Raw genomic sequence first — 23,294 nt, forward strand, 5'->3', positions numbered from 1 at the left:
AGTGCAAAGGCACTGGGGTGACTGTGCTTAGTGTCTGAGAGGAAAAGTGCAGCTCGAGCATCGTGAAGGAATGTGGAGGGACAACTGGATATGGCTGAGCACTTAGTAATCACTTTGGAAGATGATCCTGGAGCATCACTAGCAAAGTCAAGGGCATCCTGGGCTACATAATAAATTCTAGATAGCTTCAGAAGCATCATGGCATCCTGTTTCCCAAAACAAAACAAGAGAGAACCTGGTGCTAGATCAAATAGGGCTTCTGAATTGTGGCAAAAAAATGCTATTATTTCCTGAGATGAGGGGATACTGGAGGATTTAAACAGCTACAGGAGCTGACTTTTTGTTTTTTGATATTATTATGAATGGCTCACCAGAGATGACCATTCAGACACAGTTTATAGCTAACTGAAAATCTTTGTTGCAGCCAACTGGGACTATACCTTGGTGTAGCCCTGAGTATCCACTTTTTTTTAAAAAGGCAAAAACCACATTCTGGTATCTCACTCAGCAGTGTGAGCTGGAGGGGGAGGTTTGCACAAGCAGGCAGCTTAACAGAAGCTAAGATAAATTAGCTAAGACAGCCTGACCTTGGGTTCCTTGAACAGAGTTGGGTAATTTCCTATGGGATTCTCCATCAGGGAGATCAAGTTCTAGTAAACCCTGAAATGGCCTCAGCAAGAGTATAAGATGGAGAAAACTCTGTAGTGTTGTCCCCTGTCATAACATAGAAACTCACATAACCCACAGTGGCCTTCAACTCTGCATGCAGTTGACGTTGACCTCCAATGCTTGATCCTCTAGTAACTGGCTTGGTAGAAATAAAAATGTTCTAAAGAAACACTTGTGTCTCTCAACTAGACTATTGAAACAATGGACCCCAAAGAAATTGGAATTTCCCTAGGAATCTTCTGTCAAGAGGAGGAAATGGTGTTAGCCAGAGTCCTGGAAGGAAATTTACAGTATTAGAACTCTAGGAAATCTCTTTCCAAGTGGTTATATCACCTCATAGGATATGCTTGAAGCCAAGACAGTGAGGGGTCAGCAGTGGGTGGGACCACATCTTGATGGTGGCTGCTTAGAGGTGTACATTTAAACTATAAACTCACTTCCGTTCTGAAAAGTAGACTGAATCTCATTCCCTCTTCTCATTGCCACCATACTGAATACATCTCCCCTCTCTACTTTTTACTATTAATTTGGCTGTTTTAATTGGGTTAAGACCAGGTAGCTGAACTTGGCTTCCTGTGTTAGACTGTGACTCCCCCCAATTTAGTAGCACTTCAGTCTCCATGTCTCAAATGCTAGAATAATAGACATGTGCCACCATTGTGGAGAATTCACCAGAGAAGACTGCTTGCACATGGACGTGCTGGTGCCAACACTGAGTTTTCAGTTTACCAGCATAGCCTTAAGGTTTTCTTGGGGTAGGATTTTCAAGCCTAATAACCATACCCTGGGTTGTCATACTTCAATTAACAAGAATAGTTAGCCAGAAACAGAACTACAAAAGCCAGAAAACATGGTTAGTCCATTTAGAGATTTTTCCCAGAACTATGAACTTTGATGGGTTAGATCTTTGCTTTTGTTTTAGCAAGTGGTGCTGTCTACATACCAAGTTGTATAGCCTGAATGGTACTTCCATCATAGAGTCAGTTGTGCCTGAATGTAGGGGCCTGTTACACCATCACACCTGACATGATCTGACTTATGCTTTAAAACTTTATCTTCTAAGATGGGTATAGCAGTACATATCTTTAATATTAGCATTTGGAAGGTATAGGCAGTTGGATCTCTATGAGTTCTAGGCCAGTCTGACCTGTACTTTGAGTTCCTAGCAAGCCAAGGCTACATAGTGTGACCTTGTCTCAAAAGACAAAAACAAACAAACAAGCCCCCCCCTAAAAGAAAACCCATGGCTTCTGAGGCTGGAAGATGACTCTGGAGGTAAGAAAACTTGTTGCTCTTGCAGAGGACTCAGGTTCAGTTCTCAGCACCTAAATGGTGGCTCACAACTATTGGTAACTCCAGTTCTAGGTGATCAACAGTCTTTGCTGATTTCCTTGGGTACCAGGCATGTACGAAATGCACATACATGCATGCAGCTAGCACACACATAAATCTAAAAGAGGTCACATATGGCTTCTGTATGAAGAAAAGACAGCAGAGGAGGAACTGAATACAATTTGTTAATTTAGGGTTGCTTAATGAACTTATAATAGTGAGTCTTCCATTTAGGACTATGGAATATTTCTTTAAAAATTGCTTTGGTTCTGAGATGAGGTAAAGAGCTCATGACAGAGGTTTCTCATGTCATGATGACTAGAAAGCAGATATTCTGATAGAGAAGAGCCCAGGATGAGATAGGGACCTGATACTTTCCCAGCTTCCCTTTCAGACTGTGTATGTCACCTCTGCTCCTATAAGGGGCCATATCCCATCTTCTGTGGGCATTTTGGCCTTCTACACATATGAATGACAAAAAAATGCCCTTCACCATGAACAAACACGGTCCTACTTAAGGTCAGACCAAGGTTCTCTTTCTTTCTACTGCCGTCTCTCTACAGCTACTTTTAACAATCTATCAGTCTCTTCCTTTAACTAGGCTCCACCTCTAAAAGGATCCATGAACTCCCAATAATGCTATCAAATTATAAATCAACTAGTAGATTAATACATTGATTTCTTCAGAGTGCTCATGATCAATCACCACTCAATGATTAGATCTACCAGCTGGAAGTCAAGATTTTCATATCTGAGTCTTAGGGGTTGTTTATCAAATTTTTTTCATACCATATATTTTGATCATGATTACCCATTTCCAGATTTCTCCCAGATTCTCTCCACCTCCCTATCCACCCAAGTTTGTTCCTTCTCCCTCTCTTTAAAACAAACACTACCAACAAAATCCCAAAGAAACAAAACATAGAAACCAAGGGGATGCATTTTAACCAAACCTTAACAATATATATATTTACTTTATACAAAAGATGACTTTTAAAAGATAAAGAGAAGGAAGGTTAGTTTGTAAATGTTGTTGGGACTATTGATGATCTATTAAGAAAGAGACACTTCGGTGTCATGACTGTCTTAGGATTTCTATTGCTGTGAAGAAAAACCATGACCATGCAACTCTTGTAAAGGGAAACATTTAATTGGGGCTGGCTTACACTTCAGAGGTTTAGTCCATTGTCATCTTGGCAGGAAGCATGGTGGCATGCAGGCAGGCATAACTGAAAATTCTACATGTGGATAGGAAGGCATGAGGAAGAGAAAGTGACAGTGGGCCTTACTTGAGCATTTGAAACCTTGACATCTTCCTCCAACAAGGCCACACCTCCTAATAGTGCCACTACCCATGAGCTTATGGGGGACTTTTTTATTCAAACCACCACACACCATGTACACAGATAAACAAATAGATAAATTCAAGATGAGTCAGAACAAAGCAATGTTATCAACTGCTATGGGATACTACCCACTTCAGATTTCCACAAATTCATGGTACACACACACACACACACACACACACACACACACACACACGCACACACACACAGGCACACACACATAGACACGTATGCACATACACAGAGGCACATACACACATACACACAGGCACATACATATACACACATACACAGAAGCACATATACATAGGAGTAGGGAGGAGAAGAAAGGAGGGAAATAGATGATAGATACCCATAAGACTATATGCTGAGTCCTGTATGGCTCCAGAGATTGACTTGATTATGGAGGTGATGGAATGAAGAAAAGACAAGAAACAGACACACAGAAAAGCCTAAGCAGGTGGATCATAGAGAAGCTGAAGCACTCTGGAAGCTCAGTGTGTTTATTATACATATTTGAACAGGAAGGAAACAAAAAGGAAGTTGGGTCCTTACATGCAAACATGGAGGTAGGGTTATTTATACAGCTGAACAAGGAGATAGATTTGGATAATCTTAGTCTCTGTAAGGGAGCTGTCTTTAGGCTGTAAGCATCTAGTGTGGGGATGAGGTGGAGGAAGTTCTAGTAGAGATTTTCTGCACACATTGTCAACATTAACAGTTGGACCAAAGGATGGCTTTGCTGCTCCCATGAGTCTGAAGCAGTGGGATCTTTGGCATGGCCATGCCAAACAATACACTTTGTTCACTCCTTAAAATTATGAATAGGTTTTCTTGGCCTTAGCACCATAATTCTTTTCGAAATTCCTGTGCCATGAAAGCAAAGAGGAGAAAAAAAAAGTGTTTTGCAGGGTGAAGCAAAAGGGAAGAGACAGAGAGACAGGCCAACTAACTAAGCTTGTGTGTCCCTGGGAGCCACAGGAGCAAACATAAGGAAGGCTTGGTGTGCGAAGTGATAGTGTCACAGACTGCTGCACACACGCCACTGCTGGCAGTTTTTCTCAGTGGGTCTGCAGTGTCCAGCACTGTGTGACTACTGAGGCCACCTCTGACCTGCTGAGTTGATATCCCAAACAGTTCCTGTTGCTTCTGCATTCAGGACTAGTTCTGTTTTCAGTTCTGTCTAGATGTAACGTGTACAAATCATCTCTTTTAATGTTTCACATGAAGAAGTGAAAAAAAAGACAACAATATGCACTCAAGATGGGTGTGAGCATCTCATGAGAATTGTGCAGTGTTCTGACAACAGCTATATATGATATTGTGGTTTTCTAAGTTATTTTGTTCAAATGATATAATTTACAGTAGGATTTAAAAACCAAGCGAAACTTTAAAAATGTATGAAACATGGTGCTATATATTTATTTTTAGACATGGTCTTTTTTTCTAACTTTTTTAAAGATTTATTTATTTATTATACACACAGCATTCTGTCTGCATGTCTCCCTGCACACCAGAAGAGGGCACCAGATCTCACTATAGATGGTTGTGAGCCACCACGTGGTTGCTGGAAATTGAACTCAGGACCCCTGGAAAAACAGCCATTGCTCTTAGCCATCTCTCTAGCCATCTGTAGCCCTTAGACAGGGTCTTATGTAGCTTGTTTCCTGTGTGTTAGGATGAGTTAATGGCATGTGCCATCATGGCCAGCTTCTGTAAATTTTTGTTTTATTCTGTTTTGGTTTTTTTTTTTGTTTTTCAAGACTGGGTTTCTCTCTAATGCTTTGGAGCCTGTCCTAGAACTAGCCTCGAACTCAGAGATCTGCCTGCCTCTGCCTCCCGAGTACTGGGATTAAAGGTGTGCGCCACCAATGCCTAGCTTGCTTCCTTTCTTCCTTTCTTCCTTTTTTTATCAGCTGTGTTGAGTTTTCTGACTTCTATCCAGATCCCAGTATGAGAACTTCTCCCCTCCTTATGACCCCTCACTTTCCCATCTGTTTTTAGTCCTGATTCAAGACCACTGTTCCATGAGCCACAGATCTATTAGCACTTTGTTTAATCTTTACCCCCATGCCAGGAGGTGGTATAATATTACTCCAGAACAGGAGAGAAAACTGAGGTTTATTATCCTAGTGAGAGTAAATGCATTGCCTGAGATCACATGGAAGATGCTAAGGAGAAAAACAGCTTCTAATTTAAAATCTATAGTCCACTGAAAAGGGAATATCTAAAAATACATGAAAATGATCATAGGGGTTGCTTGACTTCACAGGTCTTTTCTTAAAAATAAGATGTATTTTTATGTATATGATTATTTTTGTTAGACCAAGATTGACTGAGGCAGCACAGAAATAAAAAGGAGACCAACCTCAATAGAGTCAGAATTGTCCTCTGCTCACAGTTGAAAGCCAGCAGTCCCTCCTCAGGAGTGGAGACCGTGCTCAGGAGTGGAGGCAACAGGTTTTATAGGGCAGGGAAAGGACCTTTGATGGTGGAAGATTGTATCTGCAGGTCAGTTGGCCCCACAGTCTGAAAGTGGTAAATGTAAGGGTTACAGGTCTGATGAAAAGGCATCCTGGCAGTCAGGAGCCAAGGAATGTCGCAAAGTCACACTGTTGGAAACCAGCAGTCTGCTGACCCCGCCCCCTAATGATGGGCAGAACACGCATGGCCATGTCATCGTTACATCACTCATTAAGGGGCTGCTTAGGGGACTCAGTCATGCTCGAGTTTCTCTTTTAAAGCAAGCCCCCCTTGCTCTCTCTCTTGCTTTCAGTTGGCCACAGCTACCCCCCTCTTCTCTTCCCCTCTCTCCTCCCCTCTCTCCTCTTCTGTTTCCAGTGCCTCTATGTCTCTTCCCTTCTCCCTCACTCCCCTTTCTAAATAAACTCCTCATTTAAGCTCTATCTGCCTGGCATGTTATTCCCTCCCGCTTTGGTCACCCTCACCTGCTATGGAACTTGCTATGCTCTACCACGTGGTCCCTTACCTTGGGACCCCACACTCACTTGGGACCCTCACTCGGGACCACCCCCACCCCCTTCTCCGGCTTTTATTCTTATAACTGTAACAAGAGAACAACACACACCACACAACAAACCTCACACAAAAGATTTATTGGGAGGGAAAACCAAGGAGGGGGCTGCCTCTGCTCCAGTGAGACAGCAGAGAACTGAGAAGGCAGGGCTTATACAGAGTTCCTTGTGGAGGGGGATAAACTTCAAGGTGAAGCTTTCCAGGGTAGGCATTGGTGCTGTTGTTCTTTGCTGTAGCTTTGAGTGATGAAACATGATCCACCAAACTCAACAAATCCACATGGAGTTTACTGGGAAAGGGAGCAAAGAGAGGGGTAGGTGTTAACTGATCGGGAGCAGAAATGGAAAGAGAGAACAGGCCGGAGGTGCTTGCTTATAAAGGGAATAGGAGTGGTTTAGAACAAGGCTGAGCAGTTGGGGTCCTTGAAACTGGAGTTATGGAGCTGCTGTTGGCCTAAGCTCCACATGGTTTCTGCATGCAGAGTCCTTATGCAGTCACCTAATGCATGCACAACACAGCCATGCAACCTTTGACAGCCTTTGGGCTGTCAGTGAGGAGTGATCACCCATCAAAGATGGATCTCTGTGTGAGGGAAGGTAGCCAGGAGAAGACTGATCCCAGGGCAGGGAGAGAACCTGAGGACCAGGAAAGGCTCTCTAAGGAGAACACAGGCCCAGGAGAGGGCTGAAAACAGAGTGACAGGTGGGTGCCAAGGAGAAACCACGGGGCAGGAGGAGAGGAGTTGGGAGCAGAACAGAGCCAGGTTGCCCAGGACCAGCAGGGAGGGAGAAGCCAGGATATCAACAGGTGGGATTTCACATCCAGAGCTTGGGCTTTCTACTTTATAGGGTGGGAGCAGGGTCTAGCCATTAGGGCAGTTAGTGTGTTCTGTGGGTAGCATCTGGCAGTTGGAGGTGGGAGGGGGCTGGCCACTTGTATGGCGCAAGGGGCTCACTTTCCCCACTTTTTGGTTTATTATTGATAAATAATCCAGATATGTGAAAGAGGAGTGATGTTATCGTTAGACTACTTCTTGCTAGATTGGGTTATTAAAGTCCTTTGGGTGAACTTGACCTTCACCATCAGGGTATAATTGGGAGTCACTGGCTTTTGGCTTTGTAGCTAGGGACTGGTAAACCTGTAATAGCAACTGTTTAGTCTTGTTAGAAATATTTTGGAACTGTCTGGTTAGAAATCTTTTTGAATCTGTCTGGTTTGAAGTCTATACAAGAAGTTTACAAGGCAGGATGTGACCAGCATGATTTAAGAAAAGGAGAAGGGGATTAAGAAGGATAATAGATGTTGGAGACCATCACCATCCTCACAACCTCAGGTCTCTTAGAAAATTAATGCTTCTTAAAGAAATAAACAGAATGTTCAGCAGAACATTCCAAGGTAAGGCTTGCAGTTTCACAGCCAGTTAAAGAACAGCTCAGGGCTATCTCTCCTGCTGCAGTTTAATAGTCAGCTAAATAATAGCTAACCAGCTCAGGGCTATCTCTCCTGCTGTAATTATAGCCAATTACAGGTTAGCTAAACAACTTAGGGCATTCTTTTTACCGACCTTCTCACTCTGCCTACGTGCCAGTGCCCATGCCCTGGCTGCGTGCAAACCCTGCTCATATCCTGCCCACGGTCCTATATAACCTCCCCCGAGAAAATAAAATCTGTCAGCTTGATCAAAATACTGTCTTGCTGTCCTCCTTTGTATCCCCTTGTTCTCCATTCCCTCCTAGGTGTTCACTTGTTTGTGGTTGACTGCCCTGCAGGTCAAGGCAGCCAATTCCATATTGAACTGTCAATGAGCCCTTGTCGAGAGGCATCCAATTGTTTCTTACATTTTTTTTTTTTAAGATCTGTCTGGAGTTGTTAGATTTTGTCTTTCACTATACCTGATTGGTTAACACAGAAGCAGCAATGTTCCTCCCCAAGGAAGAGACAAACTTCTCTGCTATTGGTAAATCTAATCCTCACTGATTTTGTAGCATTATGGTAGCCAGCAAGTCTACTTGGCCCTGCAGTATAAGGATGGTCTGAGCCATCCAATGGAGAGGCTGGATGAATTTAGAGGAAAACTGATGGTAAATAGCAGTCCTGCTGCTTGGCCTAGCTTAGGCTCATTTCTGGCTAGCTCTTTTAATTTAACCTGTTTCTCTTTATCTACTTTTTGCCTCTGGGCTGTTTATTTTTCTTTCTGTATATTTTACTCTGTGTTTGTTGGCTGATGGCTGCCTGGCTTCTCTCCTCTCTTCTTCCTCATTCTTCCTCCTGAGTGATGGGGAATGGTTTTCTGTACATACGTTTCTCTTATTGGTTGATAAATAAAACACTGATTGGTCAGTAGTGAGACAGGAAGTATAGGTGGGGCTACCAGATGAGAATTCTGGGGGAGAGTTCTGGGGAGAGGACACGGAGAGTAGTGGCAGGGAGATGCCATGTAGCTACGGGGAAGATAGGATATGCTGGATGTTCTCTGGTAGGATAAGGCCATTTAGAAATACATGGATTAATAGTTATGGGCTAATAATAAAGACAGAGCTGGCCAGTAAGAAGCCAACAGCCAAACAGCTTATAATTAATATAAGTCTTTTGTAACGAGTACAGTTTTTCCGCCTGCCGCCGCCCGGTCTTGTCCCACTGCCATGCCGCCAGCCCCAAATAACACACAGAGACTCTGTATTTGGTACAATACTGTTGGCCCTGTTACTTGTTTCTTATCGGCTAGCTCTGCCTTAATTATTAACCCATTTCTGCTGATCTATGTATTTCTCTTACCGGGGGAGCCGGCGACATACTGCTTTCTCCAGACTCTCCATCTTGGCTCCTCCCTACTACTTCCTATTTCCTCCTTGTCTCCTAGTCCCTCCTATCTTCCTTTCCTATTGGCCAACAGTGCTTTATTATTAACCAGATGAGAAACATATATACATAATGGCATCTCCCATCAGTCTTTGTGTGTTTATTTGGGCAAAGTGGTTGCACCTACTTATTCCCTTTGCCTGCCAGTCCCACCTAGCTATTTCCAATTCAGCTTTTTATTAGACCAATCGGGTATCTTAGGCAGTCAAGCCAGTATCTGTGGCTGTTCCCATGATGCAGGGAGGACCGAAAGAGGACCAGGCTGTTTTGTGGGTCCACACTCATGGGGGTCAGGGCATAGCTTGGCTAAACCAGAGGACAGGGCTCTCGTAGAGGCCAGAAGGTGAGGACAAAATCCTGAGAGCATCTCATCCATAGGAAAGGGTCAGGAATGGGGTGGAAGAAGTCACAAGGGCCTAAAGGAGCTATGGGATTATGGGCAGCTCCAAACTGGGAAGGTGGGATAAGAGGGAAGGAAGGGGTTTAATAGCCCAGTTGGACCTAAGGAAACCACAAGATTGCAGTTCCAAGGTTTGGAGATTAGGTCAGGTGAAGAGGGTCAACTGTAGCATTAATGACTATGGCTGAGGATACCTCCACCTTCAAGAGTACCAAAGGGGTGATGGCTACTCAATAGTCACTTCTTCAGACTCATAGAAACATTTACACCGATCAAAGGGAAAACTTACCTAATTGCTGCTAGTGGATGGGATGCTAAGCAATTGGTGAATCAGGTGAGTCTGTTGCGGGTGAACTAGAAATGAGGGAGAAAAGAGTCCCAGTGCAGCTTAGGCCTCCAAAGGAAAGGCAAGCACAGGAGAGCGTAACCAAATGTAAGGGTTAGATCTTAGATAGAAAGGCATCCTGGCAGTTGGGAGCCAAGGAATACCAGAGTCACATGGCACAGCACATCTCACACTCTCACACAAGAGATTTGCTGGGAGGGGAAAAAGACAGGAGGGTGGCTGCCTTTGCTCAGTTGACAAACATCAGAGAACTGAGCAGAAGGCAGGGCTTTATTTCTTGGGGAGAAGGGGTGTGGAACTTTTCAGGGTGGGGATTGGTAGGATTTCAAGTCTAGAGCTAGAGCTTTTAACTTAGTAGGGTGCTAAGTAGTCCAGCTGTTAGGGCAGTTAAGAGTATTCTGTGGGCAGCTGGAGGTCCTCAGGGGAATAGCCTGGCTACTTGTGGAGGGTTTACAATAAATACCAAAGGTAGTTGATCTTAACAGGTCTCTGGATCCTAACAGCCTACAGGTGGGGTGTTATCAGCCTAGTCAACTATCCTGTCTGAAGCTTTCTGGTTATTAACCTTTCAGTTTGGGTTGCAACAGCATATATATATATATATGCTTAGCATGCACCAGTGCCTTTGGAGGCTAGAAGAGGGTGTCAGATCCCTGGAACTAAAGCTATAGAAGGCTGAGAGCCACGTGATTGCTGGGAGCGGAATCCAGGTGCCCTACAAGGGCAGGTTAAGTGTTCTTAACCACTGAGCCATCTCTCTAGCTCAACTTTACAAGCTTTAACAAGGTTTTCCTGAATGAACCTATACCTGCCCTTCTGTGTCTGGATAAGCATGTGCCATGGTAGCCTGTGGGCCTTTGTACCTGTGATGAAATCAGGAAATACTCAGGACTCTACAGTCATCCAAAACAGGTGATTTTTATTTCCACAGTCTAAGTTTTTGCGATAGAATAGCTGTGTGATCTTGGGCAAAAGGCTTTTAACTGACACTCGATGCCACAATCACATATCTTATAATAAAGCCTACTTAACACAATATTGTTTTATGTAAGCATGTGTTCAATAAACAATTACTGGTTTTCGCCACACACTCCTAGGATCTGCGGACTCCATGAGCTGTAACAGACACGCTCCGGTCTCAGGCCTAGGCAGTCCTCTCTTCAAAAGAGAAGAGGGTCCGCCCTGGTGTTTCCTTTAGCTTTTTCGCTCAGGATGACAAGTCACAGCTCTTGCAGAGCTCGGCTATAGGCCTGCTCTGGGAGAGTAGCAAGAGAACAAGTCATACCCAGTGCGTTCCTCTGGGTCGACCAGCCACCTAAAGTTGGAGGGTGAGGGTTAGGGACCACTGCTAAAAAGGAAGCTAACGAACAAGCACCTAAACACGGTTTATTGTGGTAGCTGGAACTCTAGCTGCTTTGGGATGCTTGGATCCACGGCGCAGGCGCAGGAACAAGGGCGTGCCAATGACTACATTTCCCAGCAGTCACCGCGCAGCTCGAGCCCTGTTAGCTCAAGGCTTCTACCTCTGCTTCAGAGGCCGTAGTTCTCTCGGGGTGGGATCGACCTTCAGGAAGGTTTTCTTTATGGAGCTGTTAACAACGGACATTTCTGGGTCCCAACATGACACTCTAACGCAGCTGGATTCTAGTTCCAGCGCAGCTCAGAAACTTAGCTTTTGGCAAATCTAAGAAAACCTGACCCAGGTGATGCCCGGCCAGACCCGCCCAGGGATTACCACTCCTACGGCTTTCCACGTGCTACCACGCCCACTCTGTAGCCCCGCCTCTTATCAACAAGTGGACAGTTTCTCCTCCCGCTCTTTAATGCAAATTTTCCCTTGTCGTTGGCCAGCAGTGAGTACGTGGCGAGACTGGACCCAATGGGAGACAGAATAAGCAAGACGTGAATCGGAAGTCCGTCTCGACTAGGCCGTTGGCTTATGACGCATAACTCACGCGCTGAAACTTCCGCCACGGGCGCCGAGGGCTAAGTTCTGTGCGGGCCTGAGGAGCCGGTCAGGTGGAGACGCTGCAGAGCCATTATTGCCTAGTTGGGTTTTTCCGGCAGTATTTGGAGCCCGGGGCCTCTCGACTACTGCAGTCGTACTCTGCTGTTGCACGCAACCTAGGACTTCTTTCAAGGCGGACGTGGCTGATTTCGGGACCTAGGCACTCTGGGGGCATGACCATGGCTGCTGGCCCGGGCTCCCAGGAGCCGGAAGGGCTCCTGATAGTGAAACTGGAGGAGGACTGCACCTGGAGCCAGGAGGTTCCCCCGCCGGACCCAGAGGCCTCCCACCTGCGTTTTCGACGGTTCCGCTTTCAAGAGGCCGCTGGACCCCGAGAGGCCCTTAGCCAGCTTCAGGAGCTTTGCCATGGGTGGCTACGACCGGAGATGCGCACTAAGGAGCAGATACTGGAGCTATTGGTGCTAGAACAGTTCTTGACAATTCTTCCCCAGGAGATTCAGAGCAGGGTGCAGGAGCTGCGCCCAGAGAGCGGCGAAGAAGCAGTAACCCTTGTGGAACGAATGCAGAGAGAACTTGGGAAACTGAGGCAACAGGTGACAGAAAGAGCTGTTTTATTTGTGGTTTGGCCCAGAAGACTAGGTCATTTTGCTAGTCTAGTTTTGTAGTCGAATATACTTGATTCCCCTGAGTAGACTTTACATGAGGAAGAGGGATTTTTGTGGTTTATCTGAAACATTTTCCTTCCATATTTTTCCCATATGACGGTAGTGGGCACGAGGAGGACTTTATTTCAACTTGTAGGCGTCTCTCCACCAGTAGCTAGCCCTGTTGTTAGTACTATCTTTGTGACTTTGGGCAGACAAATTTATTTTTTCCTGTTTTTCTGTTGGTAAAATGAAGATGCAAAAGTGCTGTCTGGGAACAATTTCAGGGGTCAGGAGAACAGTATGTTTGGATGACACTACTGCCACTCTTTGAGGGTTTTTTGTCCGTTTATTTTGTGACAAGGTCCTATATCCCAAGCTGACTGTGACTCAATATGTAGCACAGCTTGGCTCCAGACCCGTGGTGATCCTCCAGCTTTAGTTTCCCAGAATTCGCAGTTCCAGGGTTACAGGTGTGCGCCATTGAACTTGGTGCTGCTCTTTTCTTGTTAAAGGCAGATTCTAGCTAGGTAACCTAAGCTTAAACTCGAGGCAATCCTGCTTCAACCTCCCTAGGTCTGGGATGACCACAGGCATATGCCATCACCCCAGGCTTATACTTAGTGGTTAATACCCAATATTTTAGTCAGCAGTCTCCGATGCAGCGTTAGATCTCTGTTAATTGAACTTTGAAAGACAGCTAAGCACTGAGGCTTTGTGGTCTTTGCCTGATAAATTCACCTTATCTAGTAGTGAAAAATGGACATATCTAGGAAAAGAGCGAGCGAGCAGAAGTGAGGTATCAGAAGAGTATATTGCACTGGCAGTAGATCCTCTTTTTTTTTTTTTTTTTTTTTTTTTTGTTTGCTCCTATCCCTCCCATTTTCTCTATTTCACACAATCTAAAAAGCCTTTAAGCATTAACTATCCTCTTGGCCAAGACCAAAGGGATGGTCTGTGTTTCTCTGTTGAAGGCTTGTCCTAAGAATCCTGTACTGATTTCTGTTTCTGTCAGCCCTGTTGTGATGATGAGTGATGTGGGTTGGTTCTCAGGTCACAAACCAAGGGCGGGGAGCAGAAGTGCTTTTGGAGGAGCCTTTGCCACTGGAAACAGCAGGAGAGTCACCGAGCTTCAAGCTGGAGCCAATGGAGACTGAGCGAAGCCCTGGCCCCAGGCTGCAGGAGCTGCTAGACCCCAGCCCCAAAAGGGACCCCCAGGCTGTAAAGGAGAGGGGTGAGGGGAAGTTACCTGGGCAGGCGGGATGGAGGAGGGGTTTTGGGGTTGTCTCTGACCCTAGTAGAATGTAGTACAGGTGCTAAGGAGAAAGAATTTCTGAAGATAAGGTTCTCAGGTGTGGGCTCTATGAGGGTTGGTGGGGAGGAAAAGGGCAATCTTAGTAAAGAAAGCCCTTCTGTGTACAAAACTGGCAGTCTATAGTTACATGATTGATGGGGATGTGTGTGGTTAGAACTGTTGACTGGGATGAAAGACCGCTTACATACCTTTACTGTGGCCCCGTTACTTTAATCACCTTATTACATCTTCTGCTACCTTTTGTTTAATGTCAATCCTAAAAGCTGAGACTGGGTATTGGGGAATGCATATTGTGTTGTAATAATCTGTGGGTTGCCAAGATAATGTTACTGTTCTCATTATGATTTCTGTCATCTTCAGCATTATCTGCTCCCTGGCTCTCTCTCTTTCCTCCTGAAGGGAATATGGAAGATAAGGATATGACTGGGTCCCAGGTGATGTGGACGTTCTCATTGCCTCTCCCCAGATCCACCTTTTCTCCTCTCCTTTTGGGGTGGGAGGTACCCATGCTACCAGGAGGATCTTTTTCTCCCTTAGCGTCTTTGTGTTTCCCCCTGTGACGTGTTCTTGGCACTCCTAGTTTTCCTCCTTTAACCATAACTCCGAATTGTTCTTGTTACATTTGATGCTAAAGGAGATCTTGTGTTATTTCAGTTGCCTGAGAACTTCGAGGACGTGGCAATGTATATCTCTCAGGAGTGGGGCCATCAGGATCCTAGTAAGAGAGCTCTCTCAAGGGATATGGTGCAAGATAGTTATGAGAACGTGGGCACACTAGGTAAGAACTTCTCTTTCTGGGATGATGGCATTTATGACCATAGTGTCCTCCTTGGAATACATATTTCTTCTGGACATGAACTCTTGAGTTTTGTCAAGAGACACCCTGACACCCCACCCCCTTTGCTCTAAAGTTCTCCTACTATGGTCAGTTAAACATCTGCCAAGTGGCACAGTTGATAGACTTAATGGCATCCTTAGACTTTATTTCCGTTGCTGGAATTTAAGGCAGAGTCTGGGCTGTAGAGAATGTCCAAGGGCAGGTGCTGCCCTTGGACCGTATGCAATGACCACAGGCCCACATCACACATGTTCAGTGCTCTGCACTCCTACTTGCATTCTTATTTCTGCCCTCTGTGCTCCTTTGTATTTCTAGACTTTTTTACCAAAGACAGAAAAGCCAGGGGTGCTGGCATTAATATGCCAGTTTATTAGCTCTCTTAGCCTGTAAAGATCCAGGAAGGGAAGGGGAACTTGTACAGTTGGAACACCATGCAGTCACAAAGTAAGCTAGACAATACATTGATTAAAGTGCATCTGTGTGTTGAATAATTGTTCGAAGGTTAAAAATGATGCCAATAAAAAAAGGCAAACTAATAGCTGAATTAAATGAGATATATGTAAATATTACATAGTTTCTCAGTTTTTCTGTGTATATGAAAATTCTCATAAAAAATTGGAGGCACCAGGCAATGATGGTACACCTTTGATCCCAGTACTCCAGAGACAGAGGCAGGTAGATCTCTGCATTTGAGGCCAGCTTGGACTACAGAGTGAGTTCCTGTAACGGGGGCTGTGCACAGTAGGATTGGTGATGCTGAAGCACACACCAGGAAGGCATTGCATTGCAGCTGTTTTCATACACCATGTTTGCATAAAGCCAGTTAGGACTGTGAACTCACTGGGACTGCTTGTGCGGCATTATTTTGCTTTTGATTTCCTTCATCGGGAGCCCCCTCCTGGCTTTGCACCACTTTCCATTGTTTTGCCTACTGAGAAGACATTGGTTTGTTGGAAATAAGCTCCTGGTTAAGTCTGTCTGTTTTGCTGGAGACAGAGTGAGCTGTTTGCTTTTCTCTTTAGCACAGCACAGGAGGATTTACATGTTTTAATCTCATTGTTTTCTAAGAGCTTGGGTCCTTTTCCTGTTGATTTCATGTTTTCTTCTAGAGTTTTACAGTTAAGTTTAGCTTAACTGTAGTTAAGTAGCCAACTTTGATTCTCAAAGAAGTGGTCATCTTGTGTTTATTTTGTAGTTACTTGAATTGCAAATTTATATTTGCATTTAAAAAAATTCAGGTTCTTTGAAAATATTTTTAAAAAACCCTATAGTCTTCTCTAATTTCTTTTTTCTATAGAGTAACTACTGGGAATGGTTTGGTGTATTTCCTGGGTAATATATGTCAGGCTTTGGACAAGTTTGTTTCTCTGCTGCTGGCAGGAAACAAGACTTGTTTTCTCTGCATGGTAGAAGAATGTAGTAATGTTTCTCTCATTGTGAACAGAGTCTTGCATTCCTGGCCAGGAGGTCTTAAGCACCCAGGCAGAACAAGGAGGAAAGCCATGGGACCCTAGTGTGCCAAGCTGCAAGGGAGGCAGGAGCCCCAGAGACCCATTTCCAGGTGAGAAGTGAAGATAAACAGGGCTCAAGAGGGCTTCCAAGGTGTGTGTGACATTTGGGGACCCGAGTACACAGCCAGCAGCACACTGGGGACAACTAACTGCTCTGTCTCCTGCATACCCAGCAAGGCAAGTGAGGAATGTATGCTGTAAATTTGAGGAGGTTCTAAATCTCGGACTGACTCATACCAGAAGAGTAAAAGCTAGTTGGAAAGCAGGGCGGGGCCTACAAAAGGGAGTTCTGAGATTAGCCTGAGCTCCACAGGCTTCTCCTCTGGCATGCTTTGCTGACGAGGACAGGGTGGGAAACTGACCTAGAACTCTTCTCAGGGCCTCCCACGTGAAAAGCATGTAGAGATTTTTTTCCACTGTAAAATAAGGGTTTGCTTTCTCTCTCTTCCTAGGGGTAGAAAAGTTTGAGAACTCAAAAAGAAGTGTTGAGTCTGTTTCTCCTGAAAGTGCCCATCCTCCCGTACTGCTGCCTGGCCAGGCCAGAAGGGAGGTGCCCTGGAGCCCTGAGCAGGGAAGACCTGATGACAGAGAAGAAGGACACTGGGAATGTCCTCCAGAGGACAAAATAGAGGAGTCCTTAGTGGGAACCACAAATTGTAGAGGACTGGTACAACCAAAGGAACAGCCCAAGAAACTCCATTTGTGTCCCTTGTGTGGCAAGAATTTTTCTAATAACTCAAACCTCATTAGGCACCAGAGAATACATGCAGCAGAAAAGCTGTGTATGGATGTAGAGTGTGGCGAAGTCTTTGGTGGGCACCCACATTTCCTGTCACTGCACAGAACACACATAGGCGAGGAAGCCCATAAGTGCCTTGAATGTGGGAAATGCTTCAGCCAAAATACCCACCTCACACGCCACCAGCGCACCCACACAGGTGAAAAGCCCTATCAGTGCAATGTTTGTGGAAAAAGCTTCTCCTGCAACTCCAACCTCCACAGACACCAGAGGACACACACCGGGGAGAAGCCCTACAAGTGCCCTGAATGTGGGGAAATCTTTGCTCACAGCTCCAATCTGCTTCGGCACCAGAGGATCCACACTGGAGAGAGGCCCTATCGGTGTAGTGAGTGTGGGAAAAGTTTCTCCCGAAGTTCACATCTTGTCATTCATGAAAGAACTCATGAGAAAGAGAGACTTGACCCTTTCCCTGAGTGTGGGCAAGGAGTTAATGATAGTGCCTCCTTTCTTACAAACCACGGAGCCCACAGAGTGGAGAAGAAACTCTTTGAGTGTTCGACTTGTGGGAAAAGTTTCCGGCAGGGCATGCACCTTACCAGACATCAGAGGATACACACAGGGGAAAAACCATATAAGTGCACCCTTTGTGGGGAAAACTTCTCTCATAGATCAAACTTAATCAGGCACCAGAGAATTCACACGGGAGAAAAACCCTACACCTGTCACGAGTGTGGAGACAGTTTCTCTCATAGTTCCAACCGGATTCGTCACCTGAGAACCCATACAGGAGAAAGACCATATAAGTGTTCTGAATGTGGAGAAAGTTTCTCTCGGAGTTCACGCCTTACAAGTCATCAGAGAACTCACACCGGTTAGAAACAGTGGGGTTTCTTTTTGCTCCAGAGTGGCAGAAACTTGTCTTATCCGGAGCTGGTATTCTTTGTCCATGTAGTGTATTTTGCTGGAAATTAATATAAAGAGAAAGTGAACTTATTTTTAGGGAGGTGCGGAGGTGAAGAACTAGCTTAAAACTGAAAAGTTGAGTCTCCAGAAGTAAGAATTGAAGTAGCTTGATCTACCGTGCTCAGGGCCACTTTCTATGAAGTCCACCTGCTTTCAGGTGCACCTTCTTTATTGTTTGACTAAGGTAGGGTTTTGGGTACTGTACTGATTCTAGTATTCCAACAGTTTTTACATGTGACTTCAATTCCCTCCTTATTTGTGACATTTAGCAGGAGAGTTTGGACTCCTGAGGCCCTCGAGATGGAAGAAGGGCTAGGTCTCCTGGGAGACCAGTTGAAGGTCAATAAGACTGATTTTAAGTTGCTTCTTTTTGAAAGGCCCTAGCTGGGAAGTCCAGGGCAGTCTAGTTCTGCCACTACAATACCCCTGTGAGTAGTTTGGCAGGGGTGCACATTGACATATAAAGTGACCTCAGAAAAAAAGGGAACAAGAGACATAGGAAGTCATAGGTAGAATCTGCAGATGAGCCCAGGATTTTACAGATTAGATGGGTATGTGGCTACAGTCCACCTTTCCAGATACCAAGATTCTTCCACCTGTCAAAAGGTGCATAGAGCTCTAGAGACATGTTTCTGGGTGGAGGGTTCCATGATTCCTCAAAAACAAAAAGCAGATCCTAAAAAAATTAGGAATTATGTCTTTCCCTGTTGAAAATGTTTGAAAGGTTATAATAAATATCTCCCAGGAAACGTGGTATGTATGAGTCTTCATTGAGGACCTTTGTGTTGGTACGTTTCAGACTAAGTGCTATTTCCTTGTGTAGGTTAGACTGTTCTTTGCTAACATGGTGAGGCTGAAATGAATGGTGGCTGGGGTAATGAAGGGTCTTCAAAGATTATTCTTTCCCTTTCTTTTTATAGTATGGATCTTTGCAGCTCTGTTTAGGATGCTGTATTCCTGTGAAGTGGGTTGTTGGTTGTTTTGTTTTGTTTTAATGTTTTAGATTAGCATGCAAAAATAATGATTTCACCATAGGAACTTAATAGATTGGGCTTTTTAAAGACAGACTGTGTCTTGCAAAACTGGTTCCCAGGAGGGAATCGAATAATGGTCTTGATACAACAGCCATTGATCATTAATAAAATAGAAGGGCAGAATTATTCAGAAGTAAGCATGTTTTAGACAGGGGCTTGGGATAGGAACCATAAGCCTGTTTATCTTTTGAGAGAATTAGATCCCAACACTCTGGGAGTAGGAAATCAGATACCAAGAAGCCTTCATATCCTCTCCAGAGGAAGCTATTAGACTAGCTGTTCTTTGGAGGACAAGATGATTGAACAGTCTTTTAGCAAGAGTCTGTCAGAGAAATCCTTATTCTCACCCCAGCTCTTGGCTATATTAGAGTGTACAAAAGCTTGGCTTTCTGGACCAAATTTTAGAAAATCATTTTTGTGTTTCTCTTTATCTTTCAGGACTTTTCCGCTGGAGGTGAGCAGTGGTAGTTTGAAGGGAAAGTGAGGGAAGTAATGTGTCTAGAGATTAATGATCTACCGTGGAGCAGGGTCCTGGTCCTGTGGAATAGGACAGCACTGATAAGGTGGACCCCTGGGGTTTTCTGGCCAATCAGCCAGCCAGCCTGCCTAGCCTAAATGGTAGGTAAGCTCCAGGCCCCCGTGAGAGTCTCAAAGTGGGGGGGGGAGAGTTGGATGGCTCCTGAAGTATGACATCATAGGGCCTCTGGCCTCTAAATCCCCATACAATGTTGAGAAAACTAGGCTCAGGAAACTTCACTGACTCACCAATCTTGACATGGGTTGAATTCTTTCTTTAGTCTGCCATTGGTACCCATCTGGGTGACAGACATTTTGTTTGCATCTGTCCAGGAAAAGGTACACAGTACATCAACACCAGTTAGACCATGTAGTATCTGCATGGGTGATTTTATGGGTGGGTGTGTCTGTCTGTCTGTCTTGTCTATGAGTCAGTTCTGTCCTTATGCTTTGTAAATCTTGGGGATCAAACTCTGGTTGTCAGCTTTGACAGCAAGTACCTTTATTCACTGAGCTATCTCCCAGCCCTTTTTTTTCTTTGAGAATTCCAAACATGTATACAATATATTTTGATCACATCTAGCCCTCATTCTCCCCATATACCCTCCTCAGCATGCCCCCACCCCAAATATAATTCCTTTTTTTTTTTTTTTTTTTATAACACTCCAAGTACAGCTAGTGCTGCCTGTATGTGCATAGATTTGGGGTCATCCAACTGGAGCATGGCCAGCCACATCCAGCCACATCCCCTCCAAATATCTCCCTGCCAGTGGCTGGGTATCACTAGTACCTTCTAGCCATACTGGAATTTAACCATAGCCACAGTGAGTGCATGAGTGAGTTTCATCCACAAGACAGCATCTTACAGCATTCATTCCTACCCTTCAGCTCTAACTTTCTTTCTACCCTGAATCTGGGAAGGGGGGTTGACAGCAGATGGCCTGTTTAGGGCTGGGCACTCACAGGTGATATAAGATCTTTCAAGTTCAATTGGGGAGTAGGTAGGCCAAGAATGTTGAGTCTTGAATCAGTGCAATGAGTAAGCAATCACTTAGCCTAGCAGTACTCAACCTGTGGGTCACACATTAGACATCCTGCATATATTTACGTCTTGATTCATAATGGTAGCAAAATTACAGTTAGGAAGTAGTTACGGAACAATTTTAGGGTTGGTAGTCACTGTAATGTAGATTGTATTAAAAGAGCTGCAGCATTAGGAAGGGTGAGTCCCATTGGATTAGCCCCTTTAACCTTTCTGAAACATTGAGTGTCAGGCCACATGGAGATAATTTTAAGATCTTTACTTGTCAAGTAATGCTCAAAATGACAGCCAGGGTGTAATAAAACTATATAGACTGGGCTGGGTGGTGGTGGCGCACACCTTTAATCCCAGCATTTGGGGAGCAGAAGCAGGAGGTTTTTATTAGTTTGAAGCCAGCGTAGTTTACAGAGTTGAGTTCCAGGACAGCTAAGGCTACACAGAGAAACCCTGTCTCAGAAACAAAAACAAAAACAGTATGAACTGAGGGAGCTTGAGATGAATATTAGGACAGTGACTACCTTTGGAACCCTGTCTATTTTAGCGGCAGAATGCCTCTATCCACTGGTTAAGGCACTAGGAGTAGATGTTTGAGTCCCTTATATGGAGATACGAAGTCTATTTGTCAGTCTTCCCCAGCATAGTTACTCTATGCTGGACAGTCTGTAAAATAGGAAGGGGTTTCACTTACATTCTTTTCATTCACTCTCCTAGAGTGCTCCCCCAGCCTTGAAGTAGGGTGTATTCTTTCAGAAAGAGATTCAGTGAGGATTTGGGGGCACTTGAAACCCCCAAATATGTGGTTGGATAAAACTTGTCAAGGATCCAGGGAGCAACAGCTTGTGTCCTGAGCTTTCCAACCATCCCTGTAGTAGGTGGCCTAGTGAAGTCCAACCTGCTGAGTTCCCTGGGGGAAAATATAGCTAGGACAAAGGAGAGTGTTGAGGATTAACACAGGCCAAGCTGCCTGTGTGGCTTGTTGGTCAAACAAGTTTGGTTGTTACCCAGAGTAACAGAGTATCTTTTTGGTGGGCCTTGCCACCCGGATTAGATGCCAGGTGGCTTCTTGGCATGCTTAAATGAGGTACTATGAGCAGTAAAGAGGCCTCTGTCTCCAGGTAGCTATATGGGTGTTAGTCACGTGGAAATGGTGAAGCTGAAATTAAGAGGGGGAAGAGAGAGGGAGAGAAGGGGGGGGAAAGAGAGAGTGGGGAAGGGAGGGAGAGAAAGACAATATGTTTTTGATGTGCACCATGTGATACCTGTACCCAAGGAAGCCAGAAGACAGCGTCAGATCCCTTGGGACTGGAGTTACAGATGATTGTAAACTGCCATGTGAATACTGGGAATTGAACCCGGGTTACCTAAGAGCAAGCAGCCAGTATTCTTAAGCACTGAGCCATCTCTCAAGCTATTTTTATAATACTTTAAATATCTTTGGCTGTACTTTCCTATTGGGTGTTAAGACTATGTAGGTGGCTAGAAATTAATCTGATTATGGTCTATTTAGGCTCCTTGGGAACCTTTTTACGGGCTTAAGTCTTTTGCTCATTTAGATTTCTTTTGCCAGCTATGTTACCTAGAGGGATGGATCAGGGTTTTGATGACCATATGGCTTTCCCTCTGTAATGACCCCTTCCTTTGTAGAATGCACATCATACAATCTAGGTTCCCATGGCCTTACTAATCAAGAGGGTAGGTGTCTTACTGGAGCCATAACTTCTGGAGTTGTCTCATTGTCCAGATTCTCCTAGAACATAGCTGACCTTGGAGTCATAGCAAGGACTACTTGGAGTGCAAGGGCCAGCATATTGTGTGCCATCTTTGCCCCTTTGTCCTTACTGATTTTGGTTTCTAGTATGGTTGTTGAACACCCAGGTCAGTTACCAGGTCTCAAAGAACAGTTTAGAATCCAGTTGTATAACAGAAAATTTGAAAATAAATCTTGAGTGTTTAAAAGTAGCTAGGAACATGGCAAACTCAGTAGAAACTACAGGGAATTATCTGTTCTAAAAGCATCTTTAAAAAACTCACCAGGCACACATCTTTAATCCAAGCACTCAAGAAGCAGAGACATGCAGACATCTGTGAACCGAAGGGCAGCCAGGTCTACACAGGAAGACCCTGTTCAAACACAGTCAAAGGAACAAGCTTCATGCCTGTTTAAAGCCAACTTTCACCAACTAGATTCTTGTGATATATGTTAACTTTCTAGTTTTGCCCTGTTCTCTAATTTTTAAACTATTCTTTAGGGACAAACTAACTTAACTTGCAAATTTCTTGCTTGTAAGCATTCCCTTTTTATTAGAAATATGTTTCTACACCTATAACCTTTCATATTTCTCACATTTGCTGGTTCCTTTCTTTTGTGAAATGTTTGTTGTGAATGGGCTTTGATGGGAGGATGTCCTTCTGTATGTATTTCTCTTATTGGTTGATGAATAAAACATTGTTTGGCCAATAGAGACAGTAAGATAAGCAGTACTAGGAGACTAGGAGAATTCTGGGAAAGAGACAGAGAGGCCCCACAAGGGGATGCCATGTAGCCACAAAGGGAATAACAGGTCCAGGCATTCTCCAGTAAGCCAAGACAATGTGAAAATACATAGATTTATAAAAATGGGTTAATATTAAGTGATAGCTAGCCAATAAGAAGCCCTAGCCATTGGCCAACAGTTTTATAATTAATATAGCATCTGTGTGCTTATTTAGGGCTAAAAGAGCAGCAATGGGAA

At 44.5% G+C, this 23,294-nt stretch overlaps 1 protein-coding gene across 1 annotated transcript; it reads left to right on the forward strand.

Annotated features, from left to right (window-relative positions):
* Positions 1-12,058: 12,058 nt before the first annotated feature.
* Positions 12,059-18,719, forward strand: Znf263 (zinc finger protein 263). The gene is made up of 6 exons (XM_051181295.1): positions 12,059-12,550; positions 13,655-13,835; positions 14,277-14,350; positions 14,571-14,694; positions 16,199-16,315; positions 16,718-18,719. Exons 1-6 carry the CDS (start codon positions 12,170-12,172, stop codon positions 17,881-17,883), a joined length of 2,043 nt encoding a protein of 680 aa, XP_051037252.1. The 5' UTR covers positions 12,059-12,169; the 3' UTR covers positions 17,884-18,719.
* Positions 18,720-23,294: the final 4,575 nt, after the last annotated feature.

Source organism: Phodopus roborovskii, unplaced genomic scaffold (assembly GCF_943737965.1).
Source record: "Phodopus roborovskii unplaced genomic scaffold, PHOROB, whole genome shotgun sequence".
NCBI lineage: Eukaryota > Metazoa > Chordata > Mammalia > Rodentia > Cricetidae > Phodopus > Phodopus roborovskii.

What these genes read in the sequence shown, in the direction of transcription:
- Znf263 (XM_051181295.1), top strand. Translation starts at nt 12,170, where the DNA reads ATGACCATGGCTGCTGGCCCGGGCTCCCAGGAGCCGGAAGGGCTCCTG. An exon ending in CCAGGCTGTAAAGGAGAGGG is followed by an intron (nt 13,836 to 14,276) that starts GTGAGGGGAAGT and finishes TGTCATCTTCAG; the next exon opens with CATTATCTGCTCCCTGGCTC. An exon ending in AGGATATGACTGGGTCCCAG is followed by an intron (nt 14,351 to 14,570) that starts GTGATGTGGACG and finishes GTGTTATTTCAG; the next exon opens with TTGCCTGAGAACTTCGAGGA.